Source organism: Helianthus annuus, chromosome 5 (assembly GCF_002127325.2).
Source record: "Helianthus annuus cultivar XRQ/B chromosome 5, HanXRQr2.0-SUNRISE, whole genome shotgun sequence".
NCBI lineage: Eukaryota > Viridiplantae > Streptophyta > Magnoliopsida > Asterales > Asteraceae > Helianthus > Helianthus annuus.
Genome location: NC_035437.2, coordinates 167071164 through 167092292, shown reverse-complemented (window position 1 = coordinate 167092292; position 21129 = coordinate 167071164). Strand labels below are relative to the sequence as shown.

Sequence of the window (21129 nt, the reverse complement as noted above, 5' to 3'; positions counted from 1 at the left end):
GGTGTTTGAAATTGTGATAAAATATAATCATATAATGTACCATAATTTAAGCAAATACTTTTAAAGGAATTGTTAAAAGGATTTTAATACATATTTCATCATATTAATAAACTCAAAAAGCTCCCTATTGCAAAAAAAAAAAAAAAAAACAAAAACAAAAAAACGAAAGAACCGCACTATCCCCATCTTTTTCATCCCCTTGCTGTTTCAGATCACCTTAAATATACATACTGACCATTTTTTGCACTTCAGGAAACCAAGTTAACATGCATTTCTTCTCCCACTTCAGAAAATATATCCTCCACCCTGAATAACGATCAAAACAAGACCAATATTTCACCGCTTTTTTATCATCTGACTTAACTTTTGGGCAAAAAATGTTCTAATCTGTTTAACCATATTAAAATGAAGCATTATTTAAGGACATGTATGTGAAAATATTAGTTTTTTGATAGGGGTTAAAAATGACACAAACATGTTTGCGTTGGCCTGTTTAGTTAAACAAGTCGACTTGTCAACCCGTTTAAAATTAAAATTAAAATTAAAATTAAAATTAAAATATTTGTGAGGTCAACCCGTTTATTACAATATGCTTACCACCCGTCAACCCATTTACAACTTGATTACAACCCGCCAACTAGACACGATTGACACCCCTAGCATTTAGACCAGAAAAGAGAAGCGTAGCCCGAAAAAGTGATTGGAAGATGATGTTTGGTGGCGTTTAAAAAATATTTTCTAAACATGTACTACGAGCATGTTTGGCTAAGCTTTTCCAACCAACTTATTGACTTAATCAAAAAGCTAATAAGTAGTTTTAGTGTTTGGCAAATGCAAAAGTCCTTTTCAAAGTGCCTTTTTGAGAAGGAGAAAAAATCATCAAAAAATCATTTTTGAAAAGTTAGAATGTTCTGACTTTTTGAACTAACTTATTGACTTATTAGCTTTTAGTCATTTTACATCAATAAGCTAAGCCAAACACTTTTTAAAAAACAACTTATTGACTTATTGGCTTTTCCCACCCCATAAGCTAATCCAAACACTTTTTTAAAAAACTCCTTTTCAAAAAGTCATAAGTCAATAAGTCCTTTTCCCAAAAGTTCTTTTTAACTTAAATAAGCTTAGCCAAACATACTTCATCAGTATGGTAGTCAAACAAATATGTTTTCTATATTTTAACCAATCAAAAATAGTTTCAAGCTTCGTATTAATATATGATGATTCCCGGTACCTCTTTTTGTCTATATTAACATCCGTCAGCCAGGCTGTTAAATAAATCTGCAAAATTATAGTAAACTTCAACGATCAAATGGTGCTATTGTATTTCAGGTTGAATCAGAAAGTCTCAAGCTGCATGTCTATGCAAGTTTGAATTTTGAAATAGATAACTGTTCCAGATTAAATCGGTAGCTAGGTATTAAAGGCTTAAGGTGCAAAGGGTGAGCCTATCGCCTAGGCGCTTATAAAGCGCATGCCCGAGACAAGCAATGTTTTCAAAGATTTAGATTATTATTGTAAGTTGTAACCATTGTTTTCATGATCATAATTAACCCACTAATTGTCTATAAAATAAAAAAAAAAAACATGGACAATTTAGCGTTTGCATGCCAACCCGACATGACACGTGATTACCCAAACCCATTTTGACCCGTCACCCGACACACCCGCCTATGCAGTTAATATCGGTGATATATTGGCTATATCGGTCATATCGGTCCCTTAGTAAAATATCAGTGTCAAATATCGGTACTGATACTATCGGCGATATTGACCGATATTTGACTGATATAACTGATATATCACTATTAGACTAGTGGTCTAGATATATAAGTAGTTTATAATAGAGGGTATTAGAATGTAATTTAGTTATCTATATAAACTATTGTAATCAGCAATTATAATTAAATACAAAAATATTACGTTTGATTTGGTATCAGAGCCTAATCAAACCCCTCTCCAAATCACGGCCTGGAGCTAACCCTACTGCCTCCAATCTACAACACAGACATCGCACAGTTCAAAAACCCTTCTGCGACCTTCTGGAAAATACAGCAGACATCGCACAGCAAATACAACAGCAGCAATCAACTCTTCAGGTAACCTAACCCTAATGGCTGCCATCACTTTATTTACTAATCAAGAAAAAGCAACCCATCAATCTCACAAGTTTGCGTTCTCTCTTAAACCTACAAATTATGGATATTGGAAGCAAATGCTTGAACCCTTTCTAATTTCTCATAACCTCTTCGGTTATGTAGATGGAACGATACCCTGTCCACCTTCTAAAGTCACCACAGGGACCACTAGCACCGACAATCCAAGTTATAGTCCATGGGTGAAGAATGATGCTCATGTGCGCTTACTGATCACATCTACCATCTCTGAGGAATCGTTTCAGCATGTCCAAGGGCAGACCTCTCGTGAGATATGGCTGTCTCTTGAACGTGCTTATGCGCCGGTTTCCTCATCTCATGAGTTCACCCTTAAAAGTCAACTTCTTCGAATAACTATGAAAAGTGATGAAAAACCTGCAGAATATTTAAGCCGTGCTCAGGAATATGCAACCGCTCTAGCAAACATTGGTGAACCAATGAAGGATAAGGATCTTGTCATGCTTACGGTTACCGGTCTTCGTGAGGAATATTATGGTCTCAAGTCAAACCTTTTAACCCGTACTCCACCGGTCACTTTTGGTGAGCTTCATGGTCTTATTAGTGACCATGATTATATGGTTACTAAACTTTTACCAACACAACCAACCAATCCACAGGCTCTTATGGCCACAACCCCATCCCAACAACCACAACTGAATTTACAATCCATTCAAACACAAATCAGTAACTTACAACTCATGGCTACACAACTTGGCAACCAATTGAACCCGACTGCTGCCTCTACCCCACCACAACCGTCGCAGGCCTACTATGCTCCTCGGTCCTCAAACAATAACCGAGGAAGTCGTGGAAATTCAAGGGGTTCCTACAGGGGTAATTATCGCAACAACACTGCTCGCAACCGTGAAACTGGTAGTTCACGTCAGTTCTCTTGGGCATCTACTCAAAACACCGTGTATGGTCACTGCAACCATTGCGGGATTGGTCATCTACCATCTCAGTGCCCAAATCAGTCTTCTCAACCACGCACCCAGTCTCAAGCAAATTATGCTACTCATTCTGATGCTGGTTCACACCGGAGCTTTAACTATCTTCCTGATACCGGAGCTAATGATCACGCTGCCACAGATTTTGAAAGCCTTGACAACTCTGAGGCCTACTATGGTAATGATTCTCTCTTTGTTGGTAACGGTCAACCCTTACCCATTTTAAACATTGGTTCGACAAAAATTTATTCCCCAAATAAAACCTCACGCTTTCTAATGTTCTTCATGTTCCTCAACTTAAAAGAAATCTTTTATCTGTTCAAAAGTTTTGCGTTGATAATAATGTTTTCTTTGAGTTTCATGCCTCTTATTTTGTTGTGAAGGACGAGTCTACACGCACCATCCTCCTAACGGGTCCAAGTGAACATGGATTGTACTCCCTTCGCCTTCCTCAGCTCAAGTCTCTTCCTAAAGTCGCCTTTACTGCCTTCAAAGCATCGTCCACCATTTGGCATCAACGACTTGGACATCCTCATGCTCAAGTTTTCCGTTCTATTGTTTCGCATTTTCATTTACCTGTTTTAGACAAGTTGTCGTCTTCGTTATGTACTTCTTGTCAAATGGGCAAGTCTTCAAAATTATCATTGTCAAACTCCAATTTTCATAGTGCTAATATTTTGGACTTAGTTTATTGTGATGTTTGGGGTCCAACTCCTACTTTATCATTTGATGGTTATCGATATTTTTTATTATGTGTTGATCATCATTCGAAATATATGTGGTTCTACCCATTAGCTCGTAAATCTGATGCTTATCATAACTTAATATATTTTATTAAAATGGCAGAAAGGCAATTTAACACTAAATTAAAAAGTATTCAGTCTGATTGGGGAGGGGAATTTCGCACCATTGCTTCGTTTTGTCACAATCTTGGTATAGTTCATCGACGCTCTTGTCCTCACACCAGTGAACAAAACGGCACTGTTGAGCGTCGTCATCGTCATGTTGTTGAAACCGGCCTTGCTCTTCTGGCTCAATCTCATCTTCCTCAACGTTTTTGGCATTTTGCATTCGAAACAGCTGTTTATCTCATAAATCGTCTTCCATCCCGGGTCTCCTCCAACAAATCACCCTTTGAACATATTTTCAAACGTCCACCAGATTACTCCTTTCTTCGGGTTTTTGGATGTCAATGTTTTCCCTACCTTCGTCCTTACAATAATCACAAAATTGAATTCCGATCTACTCCGTGTATCTTTCTTGGCTACAGTCCTGTTCACCATGGTTATCGGTGCCTTGATCTCACAACTGAAAGGGTTTATATTGCTCGACATGTTCGTTTCAATGAACATGTTTTCCCTTATCATGCCTCACCCATAACCTCTAACCCACCCCACCTTACAACCCTAACGTCTCCTCTTATCCTATTGACCCTGACCTACCAGAATCTACTCCTGACACTTCTGCCCCAGCCTTCACTACACCAAACGCAACCACCTCGGCAGCCGATACCACCCAAACTGAAACCACTCAAACCGGTACTACCCAAACCACCCACACCGAAACCAACCCAGCCACCACCTCAGCCGAAACTCCTCCCAATCCTGCCCCAAGACCTCGTCCAACACACCTTAGGCCTAATCCGAAACCAACAAACCGCTATGATCCCACTGCCTATATGGCTACCAATTTACCTAACCTACCTGTTGAACCTACTTCCTTTACCGTTGCCAATACCTCTAAAGAGTGGTGTCATGCCATGGCTGAAGAGTTGGAGGCACTTCATAAAAATGGTACTTGGTCATTGGTTCCTCCTGTTAAAAATGCTAATGTGGTTGATTGTAAGTGGGTCTACAGGTTGAAAACAGACCCAGCTGGAAAAATAAGCAGGTATAAAGCGCGACTTGTTGCAAAGGGTTTTCATCAACAGGCCGGAGTTGATTATCATGAGACATTTAGTCCGGTTGTTAAACCGGCTACTATTCGTACCGTATTGTCTCTAGCTGTCACTAACAACTGGTCACTTCGTCAACTAGATGTTCAGAATGCATTTTTGCATGGTGATCTTCAAGAAACTGTTTACATGAAACAGCCTCCTGGCTTTGTTGATTCTAACAAACCTGATTATGTGTGTCGTCTTCACAAGTCTTTATATGGGCTCAAACAAGCTCCCCGGGCGTGGTTTACTCGCTTGTCTATGGCACTTCAACAACTTGGCTTTTCCGGGTCTAAAACTGATCCGTCGTTATTTATTCTCAACAGGCGTGGCACTCTTGTGTATATTCTTGTGTATGTTGATGATATCATCATCACTGGTAATCAACCACAAGCTGTTACCAATATCATCAATAGGCTTAGTTCATTATTTGCAGTTAAAGATCTTGGCAGGCTGCATTATTTCTTGGGTATTGAAGTGGTAAATCATAATGACAACTTGATTCTTTCGCAACGAAAATATATTTTGGATGTCATACATCGAGCTGGCCTTTCTCAATGCAAACCAGTCGCCACTCCTATGGCTACCTCTCATGTTTTACTCCCTGACGATAGTCCTCTTTTTAATGATCCATCACGGTATCGTCAGGTTGTTGGTGCACTTCAATATGCTACTTTATCTCGCCCAGACATTGCCTTTGCGGTTAATAAAGTGTGTCAATTCATGCATGCACCGACCGAAAATCACTGGGCTGCGGTTAAACGTATCTTGCGCTATCTTCATGGCACGGCTCAACTTGGCTTACTTTTCAGTCGCGACTCTAGCACTAGACTACATGCTTTTTCTCACTCCTATTGGCATCAAGATATACAGGCTTACTCAGATTCAGATTGGGCTGGTTGCCCTGTCGATCGTCGATCCACGGGGGGATTTGCTGTATACTTGGGATCTAATCTTATTTCATGGACTGCACGGAAACAACGGACTGTATCTCGATCTTCCACGGAGTCAGAATACAAAGCAATTGCTGATACTGTTGCAGAACTAATATGGTTGAAATCTCTTCTTCAAGAGCTTGGAATAGTGAATCGGTCGCCTACACTTTGGTGTGACAATCTTGGCGCAACCTATCTTTCTGCCAATCCTGTATTCCACGCACGTACTAAACATGTTGAAGTTGATTTTCATTTTGTCCGTGAACAAGTTGCTCAAGGGAAATTAAATGTCAAGTTCATTGCAACTAATGATCAAATTGCTGACGTCTTTACCAAGCCCTTATCTTCTCAGAGGTTTATGTTACTACGGTCCAAGTTGCAAGTCGTTCCCCGCCCTCAACTTGCGGGGGAATATTAGACTAGTGGTCTAGATATATAAGTAGTTTATAATAGAGGGTATTAGAATGTAATTTAGTTATCTATATAAACTATTGTAATCAGCAATTATAATTAAATACAAAAATATTACGTTTGATTAACTGATATATCACCGATATTTAACCGATATAACCGATATATCACTAAATTATTGGTGTTAAATTGCTATATATATATATATATATATATATAAATTCTGCATTATATTAAAATTACCGATATCTCACCGATATCTCACCGAGATAACCTATATTTCAAATATCGGTCCTTGACCGATATCCGATATTTTACCGCATTAACTGCATAGACACCCGCCCCACCCATCTTGCCACCTTTACTAATATAACATTGCATAATCACTTGAGCTTCTACGTCATATACCTGTAAGACATCAGAGTCTGGTTGACAATTGGGTTGCTTAATATTTTCAGATACGAAACCATCCAACTTTGTAGAAGCAGATTCAGAAGCTTCTCGACAATCCAAGTCGCATCTGCTTAAATCATCAAATTCCCCTTGATAAAGTTCATCTGACCAACACAGTTTTTCGATGATCGAATCTTCTTTACTTCTAAGTGAGAGAAATTCTATCACAAGTAAGCGCTGCACTTTCATATACAAAGCATTGTATATATCATACAATCAATATTGTAAATAACTTATCTTGCAGTGATTCGAAAAAATTCAAGACGTACCTTTAAATTTAGTTCCAGTTTAAACATTTGAACTAGTTCCGAAGCTAATTTCTCTAGCATCATTACAAATGAAAAAAAAAAAAAAAAAAAAAACGGTAAGGAAATACAAATGTTTTCTGAGAATAAGAATAGAAGTAGAGTGGTAACTATATAATATCTTAAATTACCGAAAGCAGATATAGACCAAAAAATAAAGACCGGCATCCCTCCACCGTCGCCATTGTCATTTGTGTCATTGGAACTGTTAGAGAATTGTATGAGTGGGCTATTAATTCCACCCTTAAGAAAACATCTTAGGGACATACTTGTGTTGACCATGTTGACTACCGTACCCACCTGTAAATCATGATAGCGTAATACTCGTTAAATCTTTATATTGAAGACCTATTTTATGGGGTAAAGCGGGAAAAATAGAGATAAAGTGAAGACTTGTATGAGCTTGTGTGTATGTATGCACAGTGACGAAGCTTGAGATTTCCGACAGGGGGGCGGAAAACGTATATACTCAAAAATTTCGAGTGAATTTCAAGGATTGTCCTTTATCTTTATACCTATTTTCAGGCGTTGTCCTTTATGATTAAAATTGACGAGTTTTGTCCTTTATATTTTCATATCATACACGTTTTGTCCTTTAGGCCTAACCCAGTTAGTTTTTTCAGTTAAATTTGGTCATGTGCTTTGCACATGAGGGCATTTTTGTCAATTCAAAGGTTGCAGAAGCTTTGAGCTGTAAATTTGCCGTTGAACTTACCTTTGAATTGACAAAAATGCCCTCATGTGCAAAACACATGACCAAATTTAACTGAAAAAACTAACTGGGTTAGGCCTAAAGGACAAAACATGTATGATATGAAAACATAAAGGACAAAACTCGTCAATTTTAAACATAAAGGACAGCGCCTGAAAATGGGTATAAAGATAAAGGACAATTCTTGAAATTCACTCCAAAAATTTCTATAGAACTGGGGGGTCGAAAGCGTATATACCCAAAAATTTCTATACGAAAACTACATACATAACACTACTGGTATGAAATGAGCATACCATTTCCTTGTACGAAGACAAAAGATTATCGCGATGAACAACCTACAAGGAACAACAAACATTAGGTTAGTATCCAAAATATTAAACACGAACTACATGTTTACTAATACTCAACTACTCATAGGTTGTATTTGACACCATGAAACTTGATAATTTGAAAATCAAAACCGAAACAACATTCTTTCTTTAAATTCAAAAATATCATGCATGAATCCCTAATGTCAATCCCAAAAGACCAAGAAAAACATGTGTCACACACAAAATAAAGAACACAACTAGAATCAACCTGTTGCTTTAACAGCTTCCAGCAAGCTTTCTTCTGAATGTCAGGCATATCACTCAAAACACCCAATTCCATATCTTTCATGAACCTGAACCCAAAAACTGAGATACATAAATAAACAACATATCAAAAAAGAGAAAAGCCCAACTAGGATACCCAATATCCTAAACATATGTATGTGTTATAAATACACACAAAAAGATAAAGAATTGTGCATTAATAAAACATGCTAACAAGGTGTTTGAGGAAATGCCTCTGAGAAAGATAAGCATTAATGAGTGAAATTAGGATACCCAATATAATAAACAGGTGTATATGTTATGAATACACACAAAAAGATAAAGAATTGTGCATTAATAAAACATGCTAACAAGGTGTTTGAGGAAATGCCTCTGAGAAAGATAAGCATTAATGAGTGAAGTTAGGATAACCAATATAATAAACAGATGTATGTGTTATGAATATACGCATAAAGATAAAGAATTGTGCATTAATTAACTATGCAAACAAGGTGTTTGAGGAAATGCCTCTGAGAAAGATAAGCGTTGACGAGTGAAGTAGCGTGTGATCTCGCGGCTGAAGATGAAGAGGCCCATTCTTGTCTGAGGGAATTGAGTTTGGACCATTGGTTTTTCATGTTTCTTTGTGCTGCAGGTCTCCATAGTCGGTTTACTGAAGATGGTGAAGATTTGGGTGCTGACTTTTGAAGGGTTTGGTGGGCTGTTTCAGATGAAGAAGAAACTCTTGATTCCATTTGAGTCTTGGATTTAACTGAACAAGGAAGGGGTTTATGCAGAGAGTTGCAGTCCGGTGTTTAAATAGAACAAACAAACATGGTGTTAACACTTTTTTTAGAATCGGAACCGGGTCCGGGTTTGGTCAACATAGTCAACAACTGGTTTCGGGTATGTTCGGGACCTCGGGTTTTTGACCAGTTTGGCTAGGTTTTGGCCGGTTTGGGTCTGGGTTTTGATCGGGTAGAGGTGGAACTGGTTCTAGTTGTTCTAAACCCGGGTCTACAACTGGTATGTACCCGCGGTTCGGGTAGGGTAGGAATCAGTTCCGGGTTGGGTTCGAAACCGGGTTTTTTGTGCACCTCTAATCCAACTCAGATGGGCTCACTCGAAACCAGAAAATGTGTAAAAGTAGTTAAAAAGTTTCTTAGGTGATATTCGGTCAAATTACCTGAAATATACTCGTAGACATTTTTTATTTGAATTTTTGTCTACTGACGTTTTAGTTTTTATATTTCTAATAAAAGTATTTGAAAATTAGAATAATAAGAAATGTATTTAGGAATACCAAGAGGTAATTTTTAATAAAATAACGGGTGTATTAGATACCCGTGGATATCGTATAGCAATTGGGTATTCAACGGGTAATACTGAGTCGGGTATAGGACATGATGGCATCCTAGAAAGGAATAGTAGAAAACTTAAGCGTAATATAAATAGAAATGTGAGTTGTATTAGTGTTGGAAGATGTTATAAGAATTGAAATATAAATTCCAATTTTCAAAGATAACATGATTGTTCATGAACTGAAATTCAAAGTATTGTTCGTAGTAACCATCGGAGTGGTTGAGATGATTTGGGGTTGATCGCGATAGTGGCGATGACGACACAGGGGACCGATAGGTGGTGGTGTGGCGGCAGAGACCGCAAAGTTGTAAGACCATGTATGGGGGATGTCGGGTTGACGCCTACCCAGTGTTGGAAGGTCAAGGACTTGTAGGTGGTGGCGACGATTGCGACAACAATGGCAGTGACGACATCAATGATGATTGTGGCAACGGTGTGGTGGTGGTGGCAACAAAAACAATCTGTAGGTGTTGGCAACAGTGGTAGATTCCAATTCCTTTATGATTGTTTTGTCAACCAAATGTATAAAAAAAACTCAGTTATTTTTATAGATTCCAATTTATTCACATTCCAAAATACTAAAGTAGTGTCCAGATGGCATGTGAGCCTGTTTGGTATGTGTCAATGTGTGAAGTTAGACTACCCGGTATGGTTTTGTTAGTCCTCAAAGAGACTACTCGCCACGTAGGCGCCACCTCACCATGGGTGGAGGACCATCCCCTTGGGGACTACCCAAGGGTGTGGAAGACTACCCAACCCATAATAAAAACCAATATAATATTAATATATTAATAAAGGGGAGAGAGAGAAGTCAGAGGGGGGCCCACAACTTTGCCTCGTCGCCTCCGTCTTGCAGCTGCCGGGAGTGACGCGTCGCCAGCCAGGGGGCGGTGTGGAACGCCGAGGATGAGCTGGGACGGGGGGAGCCGACCCCCATACCGCATGGTATTAGTGACGTGAACGACTACCTAGTTTTACATATGCATGTTTTTTTAATGAAAATGTAGGCTAGTTACAATTTACATGGTATATGTTAACAGTTATATTACTACATGATAAATACACTATGCATGCATTACAATATTACAATATATTACATTATATTATATATATACGAAACAAAAACAATTATACATTTATATAAATGAAACAATTAAATGTTTAATTAAATTTAAACGAGCCGAACTGGAGCTTGAAAACTTTTCTCGCCTGAGCTCGAGGTCTGTTAAATTAAACAAGCCGGGCAAAGCTAAATAACAATCAACCAAAAGATAATTGATTTCCATTCCGTTGATCAAGGAAAACACAATTGACTTAAAGATAGGATACCAAGTTTACCCATCATAACAAACATACTTCATCTTTTCTACCCATTTGTAGCTTACAAGAACACATTACAGAGGCGTTGTCATACCATGATTTGAGTTTGACATATGATCCAATATGGTTAGAATCATGATAGATCAGATGGTCCTCATTTCAAATGGTTAGTTGTGTTTTCTTACATGAGTTGTACAAAAATAATGTGTTGCAACCTAAGCTAGTCGGTCCTTGACGGATTTTCCCTCATGGCTCGATAACAAGTAGAGGCTGCAACCAACAACAGTGTTGTTAGTCACACTATGAACAAAACAAGATACAGTCTAGACAATTCAAAAAGTTATCTCAATCAGGAGTCGGGACAATTCAAAAGGTTGCCCAAAGTTATTTTAATGCATTGAACCTCTATATCATTCAAAGACGTTTTTTTTGTGAACGTAAATAGTGCAGTGATTGTTTATAGAAATGGACAAAAAACTTTGGCATGGCCTGTTTCAACCCGTATTGATAAACGACTCATTTTGACCCGTCACCCAACCCACCGTCTTGCCACATGTCACTTCAAACCCTATTCATGTATGAACTTCTTAAATGTGTGTGTGTGTGTGTGAGAGAGAGAGAGAGAGAGAGAGAGAGACCATATCCAGACTAACTGGTTTTCCATCCTCAGCAAGAATGTCAACTACCGTTCCAGATTGATCAGCCTGACAAAATAACAGATAATAAGCTGATAACATTTAACTATTTAAGTTTCAAGAAACTACATTTCACAGTATTTGCCTGTACCGACATTTAAGATAATAAGCTGATAAAACCTTGGTTGGTTCACATAATCTCATGCATTAATATATTGATGAAATCATGAAAGTTGGGCTGATATCATCACTTAGCCGATCTTTTATACACATAAAAGATATTATCTTTAAAACGGTTGTTCCAAATAAACTCCAACATGGTGGGACCGTTGCATGAATAAATATTGAACCAAAAAATGTGAAAAGAAATGTAGAGAATTACCTCAATCTCATTCATCAACTTCATTGCCTCAATAATGCAGACAACTTGACCTTTTTTAACCTTGTCTCCAACCTGCAAAACATAAATAAAAAATGACAATGGAAGGTTCAACTTGTTTGGAAACAAAAAAAAAAAAAAAAAAAAAAAAAAACAAAACCCAAACGACCCTTAAAAAATGGGTTGAAGTTGCTTCATCTTTATTACCTTGACAAAAGGGGGTGCGTTTGGTGCAGGAGAACGATAGAAGGTTCCAGCCATGGGGGATTTTAACGGAGGATGGGAAGACTTTGGCTTTGCAGGGGTTGCTGGTGCAGAAGGAGCTGCTAGTGCCGCTGCTGCTGTCGGTGGTGGTGGTGGTGGCGGTGGTTGTGATTGATACATAGCCTGGGGTTGCGGTGATTGCATCATAACCATAGGAGATGCTGGCGGTGGTGGTGGTAGCGGCAAAGCTTCCTTCTTTCTTATCACAACTTCACAGCCCTGTTGCTTTAGTTCCAGCTCCACAATGTCTCGTGAATCCACAAGCCTGAAATACAAATGATGAATGATCTCACCGAAACCAAAAGTTGCTATAAATGTTCGTCTGTGTTGACTGTTGACCCTGCAGGTAAGACAAAAAGTTGTGTATCGGTGGTATGTAAAAGACATACCGAACAAGCTCTGCCACTTGATTCATTAATGCAGACACTGATGCAGCATCGGGAATTGTGATTTCTGATGAAGTTGATTCCACCGACTTTTCAGAAGATGGTGAAGAATTTGATTTCTGAAGGCAACAATAAAATATTACCTAAATATTTCTATATATTATATAAATATGAATTTATACAAAGGACCTATAGTATTTATAGATTGTAATAATTTCTCAAAGTGTACGGGTATTTATATGTGAATTTTGTTTAGATTGTTGTAGTTTAGTTACTTCGTGTGAGGTTCATTGGGGAACACTAAAAAAGTGGGGAACAGACTCAAACGAACTCCGATTGGACTCATTCCAGCGGCGTTGGAACCGGCTCGTCGAACCCTAACTAGGATCTCTTAACCCTAAACCCTAAATATATTAGGGTTTGGCTTTTAGGGTTTAGCTTTAGGGTTTAGTTTTAGTGTTTAGGTTTAGCTTTAGGGTTTAGGGTTTAGCTTTAGGGTTTAGCTTTATGTTTAGCCTTAAGGGTTTAGCTTTTAGGGTTTATAGTTTAGATTTTACGGTTTAGCTTAGGTTTTAGCCTTATTTTTTAGCTTTAGGGTTTAGAGTTTAGGAGTTAGGATTTAGGGTTTAGGGTTAAGAGATCTTAGTTAGGGTTCGACGAGCCGGTTCCAACGCCGCTGGAATGAGTCCAATCAGAGTTCGTTTGAGTCGGTTCCCCGCTGTTCCCCACTTTTTTAGTGTTCCCCAATGAACCTTCCCCTAGTTACTTCAAATAAACTATATATAATAAATGATTACGTAATGAATGACTAAAAACAGGATGTTGATGCAGAAATTCCTTAGACTCTATGAGGTTCAATGCCCTGCAGAGGCTTTGTAAAGAAAGATGCGATGTTGATGTGGCAATGCGTTAAATTCTGAAGGGTTTAGTGCACTGGAGATGTTCTTTATGTGCATTATAACCGTATGCTTTTAATAATGACAAGTAGCTAACCTTTTTATGCTGAGCAGATATTGCCATACCATTTTTCTCATACTTCTTTGATGCCTACACATGCGGATAAGCAAATAACAGTAATGTCAAAGCTAACTCAACTTCGTTGGGCCTCATGATTCTGAACTATAAGCGTAAAATCAAAAGCAATGAGAAGTCTATGCCACACACAATGGTATAACGCAACATTCGATCATTATTACATACCCTGCAAGGCTGCAACCCTTGAGGGATAAAAAACCAACAATTTAGTTTAATAAAAATTGTCAAGGTTGTACACAAATTCAGTAGGGGTGCCAATTGTGCCGGGTTGGCGAGGACATCAACCCAAACCCAAACAATTATCAGATCTAAACAAAAACTATAAAAAAAAAACTAAAACTTATACGGGTTAACGGGCCAACCAGTGTATTAAACAGGTCATGTTCAGGTCAACCATTTATTAAACAGTACATATTGTTGACCTGTTTAATAAAAAGGGTTATATTGGCCAACCCCAAAACCAGATTATTTCCATGGCATGTCCCGGTCGTGTCAGGAATTGTCGCCCCTAATAAACTGACCCAAGAAATGGAGTAATAGCCCGTAGGATTCGGTTACAAAGAACCACTACTGTTTGTTTGCATAACCCCTACTCCCGTAGAACTAAACAAAGGACCTTACACTCACAAGCCTAGCCATGTAATCCATGATCCATCTAGTAGAAAACAATACAGACCTTAGGACTCTAGCACTACATCACACACGTATTTTACGACGATTTATAAATTAAAAGCCTATAAGGTACTACGCAGTTAATATCGGTGATATATCACCGATATATCGGTTATTGGTCTCCATGTAAAATATCGGTGTCAAATATCGGTCAGAATATCGGTACCGATATTATCGGCGACATTGACCGTTATCTGACTGATATATCACTGATTTTCCCGATATCAATACCTTTCTTCTTGGTTCTACCATTCGTCTTTCTTCTATTAGTGTTTTAAGTCTTAATTGTTAATTGTTAGTGTTTTTAAGTCTTAATGAGTTCCTACTTGCTACAACTGTTGGTGTTTTGCAAGTTGCAAAAGGTTAATGGTAGGAGAGTATACTAAAATTGCTATATGTATAAATTTTACATGATATTAAAACTACTAATATCCCACCGCGATAACCTATATCTCAAATATGGGTCCTTGACCGATATCCGATTTTTCAGCGCATTAACTGCTTAGAAGGTACCTGAGTAATTAAAGTACTAAACCACATAACTGAACAAGTATTCAAGTTATCTAAACCACAATTTGAACACTTAAGCACTAACACTAGTGCTACACTACTGCCAGTTAGATAACTTCATAATCAAGCAACAACTGCACATAATAAACAGAAATTAACTAAAAAGCAGCAAAAATAAGCACCGTAAACCCTAGAGGGGGAGTTCCAGCAATGAAAGCAGTGTTGGATTTCAAACTCCATTTGAAATGAACACCAGAGTTTTGGCCGTGCTCAGCACTGCGCCTGTTTCGCTGAAACGCGAACACAGCCGATGTTTTGGGCGAATGAACAGCAAACGACGCCATTGATATGAAGAATTAGGTTCAGGTCGAGTTCAACGGAGGAGGTTTTGGTTCAGTTAGGTCTAGTTAATCATGTTGGCATAAAAAAATTTTAAAAATTTTGATTGCAATAGATGTTTTCTTTTTAAGAGTGAATTGCAAGTTTTGTCCTTTATCTTTAGGCCATTTTACAAGTTTTGTCTTTTATGTTTAAATTTGACGAGTTTTGTCCTTTATGTGTAAAAATCAAGCACGTTTTACCCTTTGGGCCTTAAAAATCAAGTACGTTTTGTCCTTTATGTTTAAAAATCAAGCACGTTTTGTCCTTTATGTTTAAAAAAACAAGCACGTTTTGTCCTTAAAAATCAAGCACGTTTTGCTCCAAAGGATAAAACGTGCTTGATTTTCAAACATAAAGGACAAAACTCGTCAAATTTAAACATAAAGGACAAAACTTGCAAAATGGTCTAAAGATAAAGGACAAAACTTGCAATTCACTCTCTTTTTAATTTCAAGATTGAATCGAAACCAAATTTCAGAGGGTGTTCTTTATTTTTAAAAATAACTTTATAAGTTTTGTACTTAGTGTTTTAAAATGCTACGCGTTATACCTTTTAACCCTTACCCAGTTTATTTTTCCAGTTAAATCTAATGGTATAATTGTCTTTTTACTCTATTATTTAAAAAGAAATCTAAAAGAAAAAAATGAAAAATAAATAAATAAATAAATTATATATCAATATATAGGGGCCGGTTATTGTACAAATTGTCTTAACGTACGCTGCGTACGAGATACAATATCAACATGCGATTTTTTTTGTGAACATGTGCTTTTGGTTTTTTTTCAGCAACATGCGATTTTTTAATATGCGAAATTATTTTTTTTATATGCACAATTATTTTTTTTTAACATGTGATCTTTGGTTTTTTTCAACATGCGAGATTTCCTTTCTGGGGTTATAACATGCAAACTTGCCATAGTGTACGCTTCGTACTTTAAAACATTTTGTACGATACATTTTTTCTCAATATATAATTATACATCTCTCATTCCTTTTCTATATACTTTCACCACCACTACCACATCCTTCCACCACCAACACCGACCCCATCGCTGTCACCGTAAACTCTCACTGTTTATTGTAATTTACCCTTGAATATAATTAGTGGGATTCCCCAGCGCTTCACGGCGGGAATTCAGTTGGTATCAGTTCAGATCTTTATGGTAACGACACTCACTATAATAATCGAAAAAGGAAACATTACATCGATCGAAAACAATAAAAACAACTATTGATATTGGTACCAATGCTGTTCAGTTGATATCGATTCAGTTTGTTTGCATTCTATGTTTATTTTATCTCAACATTCCCATATTTATTTTTTGAAAATGGATAGTGTGCAAGCTATCATACCAAACCGAATTGAAACCGATCGAACAACATCTAATCGATACCAGTATTTATTTTTGTTGTTCTTTCTTTTGATACACTGATACCGTATCGCTACCATACCATATCGAGCTGAACCGAACAACATAATACTAGTATGTATTCATTTACTATATCTTAAAATGAAAGGTCGGTGCATCGACCAAATTACAATATTGCCCTTTCTTATGAAATTATTGTAATGTCCTTCCTTTTGCTTCTTCCTTTTTTTAATCACTCATTTCTTCTTTCCAAGAAACTTCCACACGCTTCCAGTTACTCCATCTCCCTTTTCAAGAGTTTTGCTCTACTTTCAGATTCCAGATAAATCATGTGAGATTAAATATATAAATATAATATTTAATCTTGTAGCCTATATAATCATTTATATTATATTAGATCAAAATATATTTAATAACCTATTAATAATTAGTTGGTAATTGTTGATGGACCATATTACCCTTATTAACTAATTGGGTTTCCTCTTGGGTGTATAAATAAGGGGCTTATTAGAGAGTTAAAGGGTTACACACATTACACAATAAAAACCTTCATAACATCAAGAATTCGTCTCTCTCTCCCCATAACCGAAGTTACCCTAATTTCGGTTTCATCACCATCATTAACTTACACCCTAAGGAGGAACCAGATCATCCTGACAATTATGTCGAACTCAATGGCTGCATCTCTGACTGGATTCTCTGCTGGCCTGTCTGCTGTAACAGGTATTATTCATGTTTTCCATTACATTTAAACAGAACTGATCCAACATGTGGTATCAGAGCATATGTTGATAAATCAGTTCTGTTTTCGTATCCATTATTCTGGGATCAAAAATCTGGAAAACGGAAGTTTTTTTTTAAGTCATTAAAATCAAAACTGTTTCGAGTCCTAATGAGCCGAAATCCCTGTTTTCGGAAATTAAGTTTAATAATTTTGACTCGAAACCATAAACGGGATAATAATATCCGAAATCTGTTAACTGAAATCTTAAAATCTAGATTTCGGAACCCAGAATTATGTTTATATTTTTTTAGGGTTCATCATAATGTTCTAAGAAAACTCGAAAAATTCATTAAGTTTTGGAATATAATCCGGATTAGTGGGTGTTTTACTGTTTTTGATCTGAATTTTATCTACTAAAAATTTCGGAAACTGTTAAAAGATAATCAGTTATTATTTTCGAAATCTTTTGATAAGTTTAGATCAGCATTAAAACATGAAACATTATCCCACAATTCCAAAAATTTCGAGTTTTCGGTTATCATCACAAAACAGCTGTTAATGAGGTTGCTACTCGAGACCATAAGGTTGCTACTCGAGACCATGAGGTTGCTACTCGAGACCATGAGGTTGCTACTCGAGACCATAAGGTTGCTACTCGAGACCATGAGGTTGCTACTCGAGACCATAAGGTTGCTACTCGAGACCATAAGGTCATAACTCGAGACCAAGGTTGCTACTCGAGACCAAGGTTGCTACTCGAGACCAAGGTTGCTACTCGAGATAATAAGGCTACAACTCGAGACTAAGGTTGCGACTGGAGACCTCATAACTAACTCGAGATCTCAAAACTCAGTCGAAACCATGACTCGAAACCATGACTCGAGACCATGACTCGAGACCTCACTCGAGATCTCAAAACCTAGGCTGTTTAAATGTGAACTAAATACTTGGTTTTGTTAACACTTAATTAATTTTTCAGAATCAGATAATTTTGCAAAACCAAAATAGCTTTACTTGAATGAGCTTCTGATGTATTAATTCTGGCCAAAGCTGATTTAATACATCTATTTATTGTTCAAGTATTATGAAAGCTATGTTAAGTATGCATTACAAACCTGAAATGTCTTAATTCTGGCCAAAGCTGATTTAATTCATTTATGTTTAGCATGCTTGACAAGTGCATAACTAAAGTGATTGTCTCATTTCTGGCCAAAGCTGATTTGTCACGATTACTTTGCACACATACTTAAATGATTACACTTCTGGCCAAAGCTGATTTGTCTTCATTTAAGTAGAATTTTAACTAAGTCTATTATTTTGATGTTAGTAATAGACATTATCACAGCTTCATAATTAAAATGGTCATTATTTATGCCTGCCTTAGTATAACAAGCCCATTAGATCACATTAGGACTTCTTCTTTTGTATCATAACTTGCTCATCTTATTTCCACTATCAGCACCCAATTGCGGGATTCCACCTTTGACTGGTGATAACTTTGCTGAATGGAAGGATGCCCTCATGCTTACTCTAGGATTGCTAGACTTTGATTATGCTTTAAGAGAGAATAAGCCAGCGGACCTTACCGCTACAAGTACTGCTGCTGAGCAGATAGTCCATGATAAATGGACTAGGTGTAACCGCATGTCTCTCATGTTCATGAAGCAGTCCATTCATAACTCAATCAGAGGGGCCATTCCTGATTCTGAAGATTCTAAAACCTATTTGGCTTCTGTGGAGAATCAATTCAAGGGAACATCAAAGGCACACGCAAGCACTCTTATCCTCAAGCTGGTGACGACTAAATATGATGGGAGGAGCGGCATTCGCGAACACATCATGATGATGCATGACATGGCCAATAAGCTGAAGGGCCTTGAGATGGAAATCAGTGATGGTTTTCTTGTTCACTTCATCATCACTTCGCTTCCTTCGTCCTATGAAGCATTCAAGATCAATTACAACACTCAGAAGGACAAATGGACGATGAGTGAGCTGATCGCTATGTGCGTGCAGGAGGAAGAGCGTATGAAGATGGATCGCACTACTGATGTTGCTAACTTCACCACCTCCAACTCAAAGAAAAGGAAGCACAATTATCAAAGAAAGGATGCTTCTAAGGTTCAAAAGCCAAATCCAAATTCTAATACAAGTGCACCTTCCAGCTCTAAGAACTCCTTAGGCAAACCCTATTGCAAGTTCTGTAAGAAAACAGGACATAAGCAAAAGGAATGCCCTGACTTCAAGGAGTGGCTGGCTAAGAAAGGTAACGATTTTTTCATGATACTTGAGTCCTTTAATTTAAATGTTCCTGCTAATTCTTGGTGGTTTGATTCTGGTTCTATGGTTCATGTTACCAATTCACTTCAGGGATTCCTTACAATCCGGAAGCTGGGAAGAAACCAAAGAACACTTAAAGTTGGGGATGATCGGGAATTAGAAGTGAAGGCCATAGGAACATTACAATTATTTTTGAAAACTGGTTTATGTATTAAACTTTATGATACCTTATATGTTCCTGAGGTAACTCGGAACCTTGTATCAGGACCAAAGTTAGACATGGACGGTTTTGTCGTTTCTCATGGTCATCGCAAACTCTCTATTCTCTATGATTCCGTTGTTTATGGTACTGGCATTCTGGATGGTGGTCTCTATAGATTAGAACTAGATGATAATTTTTCCAAATCTTTGTTGTCATATAATATAAATGAATCACCCACAAAGATGGAAAAGAAACAAATTCGAGACTTAGAGACTTCATCTATGTTGTGGCATCAACGTTTAGGCCACATCTCAAGAGAACGATTAAATCGTCTCGTAAAGGATGAAGCCTTACCTCCTCTCGATTTCACTGATTTTGGAACATGTGTCAAATGTCTTAAAGGCAAAATGACATCAGCGAATAAGAAAGGTGCCACTAGGAGCTCTAATTTATTAGAACTCATTCACACTGACATTAGTGGTCCCTATCAAATCGCTGGCATCACAGGACATACTTCATTTATCACTTTCATTGATGATTATTCTCGTTACATGTACTTGTATCTTATAAAGGAAAAGTCTGAATCTCTAACAACTTTTAAAGATTATAAAGCTGAAGTTGAAAAGCAATTAGATCGTCAGATTAAAGTTGTGAGATCAGACAGAGGCGGTGAATATTATGGAAGACATACTGATGTGGGTCAAGCTCCTGGTCCATTTTATGAGTTTTGTAAGGGCCAGGGGATTGTGAACCAATCCACCATGCCTGGTACACCTCAGCAGAATGGTGTCGCTGAACGAAGAAATCGTACCCTTATGAACATGGTGCGCAGTATGTTAGCCAACACTAATTTACCGTTATTCCTCTGGACTGAAGCGTTAAAAGCAGCTGTTCATATACTCAATAGAGTTTCTTCTAACTCTGTCCCTAAAACTCCTTATGAACTTTGGACAGGAAGGAAACCGAGTCTTAAATATATGAAAGTATGGGGCTCCATTGCTGAAGCAAAATTATATAATCCTTTCCTAAGGAAACTTGACCCTAAAACAGTTACCTGCCTCTTTATTGGGTATCCTGATCATTCAAAGGGTTATCGTTTCTATTGTCCTTCCCATGTCACTCGTATTGTTGAAACCAAGCGTGCTGCATTCCTGGAGGATTTCAAGGTCAGTGGGAGC

The 21129-nt window shown here is 37.6% G+C and overlaps 3 protein-coding genes across 4 annotated transcripts; 1 reads left to right on the top strand and 2 right to left on the bottom strand.

Annotated features, from left to right (window-relative positions):
- Positions 1 to 35: 35 nt before the first annotated feature.
- On the bottom strand, positions 36 to 9294 carry LOC110941904. The gene is made up of 8 exons (XM_022183595.2): positions 8959 to 9294; positions 8435 to 8519; positions 8149 to 8190; positions 7272 to 7440; positions 7105 to 7157; positions 6791 to 7012; positions 1232 to 1278; positions 36 to 306 (listed from the first exon to the last, which is right to left on the bottom strand). Exons 1-8 carry the CDS (start codon positions 9183 to 9185, stop codon positions 249 to 251), a joined length of 903 nt encoding a protein of 300 aa, XP_022039287.1. The 5' UTR covers positions 9186 to 9294; the 3' UTR covers positions 36 to 248.
- LOC110941903 lies at positions 2798 to 3655 on the top strand. Its single transcript, XM_022183594.2, has 2 exons — positions 2798 to 3278; positions 3484 to 3655. The coding sequence occupies exons 1-2, from the start codon at positions 2852 to 2854 to the stop codon at positions 3522 to 3524; spliced, it is 468 nt and encodes a 155-aa protein (XP_022039286.2). The 5' UTR covers positions 2798 to 2851; the 3' UTR covers positions 3525 to 3655.
- Positions 9295 to 11052: 1758 nt separating the features above from the next.
- On the bottom strand, positions 11053 to 15433 carry LOC110941901 (biotin carboxyl carrier protein of acetyl-CoA carboxylase, chloroplastic). Of its 2 annotated transcripts, none has more exons than XM_022183592.2 (7): positions 15176 to 15433; positions 13770 to 13823; positions 12780 to 12895; positions 12334 to 12655; positions 12130 to 12201; positions 11751 to 11816; positions 11053 to 11382 (listed from the first exon to the last, which is right to left on the bottom strand). In XM_022183592.2, exons 1-7 carry the CDS (start codon positions 15335 to 15337, stop codon positions 11359 to 11361), a joined length of 816 nt encoding a protein of 271 aa, XP_022039284.1. In that variant the 5' UTR covers positions 15338 to 15433; the 3' UTR covers positions 11053 to 11358. The 2 variants fall into 2 exon arrangements, with proteins under 2 accessions (XP_022039284.1, XP_035846263.1); XM_035990370.1 differs by having other exon boundaries at positions 12780 to 12919; positions 15176 to 15432.
- Between the last annotated feature and the right edge of the window lie 5696 nt (positions 15434 to 21129).

Excerpts from the sequence above, each read along its gene's own strand:
- LOC110941901 (XM_035990370.1), bottom strand. The coding sequence starts at position 15,337 with ATGGCGTCGTTTGCTGTTCATTCGCCCAAAACATCGGCTGTGTTCGCG. Across the intron at positions 13,824-15,175 it reads CTCCCCCTCTAGGGTTTACG|GCATCAAAGAAGTATGAGAA; the intron begins GTGCTTATTTTT and ends CCGCATGTGTAG. Across the intron at positions 12,202-12,333 it reads ACGCACCCCCTTTTGTCAAG|GTTGGAGACAAGGTTAAAAA; the intron begins GTAATAAAGATG and ends TATGTTTTGCAG.
- LOC110941903 (XM_022183594.2), top strand. The coding sequence starts at position 2,852 with ATGGCTACACAACTTGGCAACCAATTGAACCCGACTGCTGCCTCTACC. Across the intron at positions 3,279-3,483 it reads CAACTCTGAGGCCTACTATG|GACGAGTCTACACGCACCAT; the intron begins GTAATGATTCTC and ends TTTGTTGTGAAG.
- LOC110941904 (XM_022183595.2), bottom strand. The coding sequence starts at position 9,185 with ATGGAATCAAGAGTTTCTTCTTCATCTGAAACAGCCCACCAAACCCTT. Across the intron at positions 7,441-8,148 it reads TGTCTTCGTACAAGGAAATG|GTGGGTACGGTAGTCAACAT; the intron begins GTATGCTCATTT and ends CATGATTTACAG. Across the intron at positions 307-1,231 it reads GTTAATATAGACAAAAAGAG|GGTGGAGGATATATTTTCTG; the intron begins GTACCGGGAATC and ends ATCGTTATTCAG.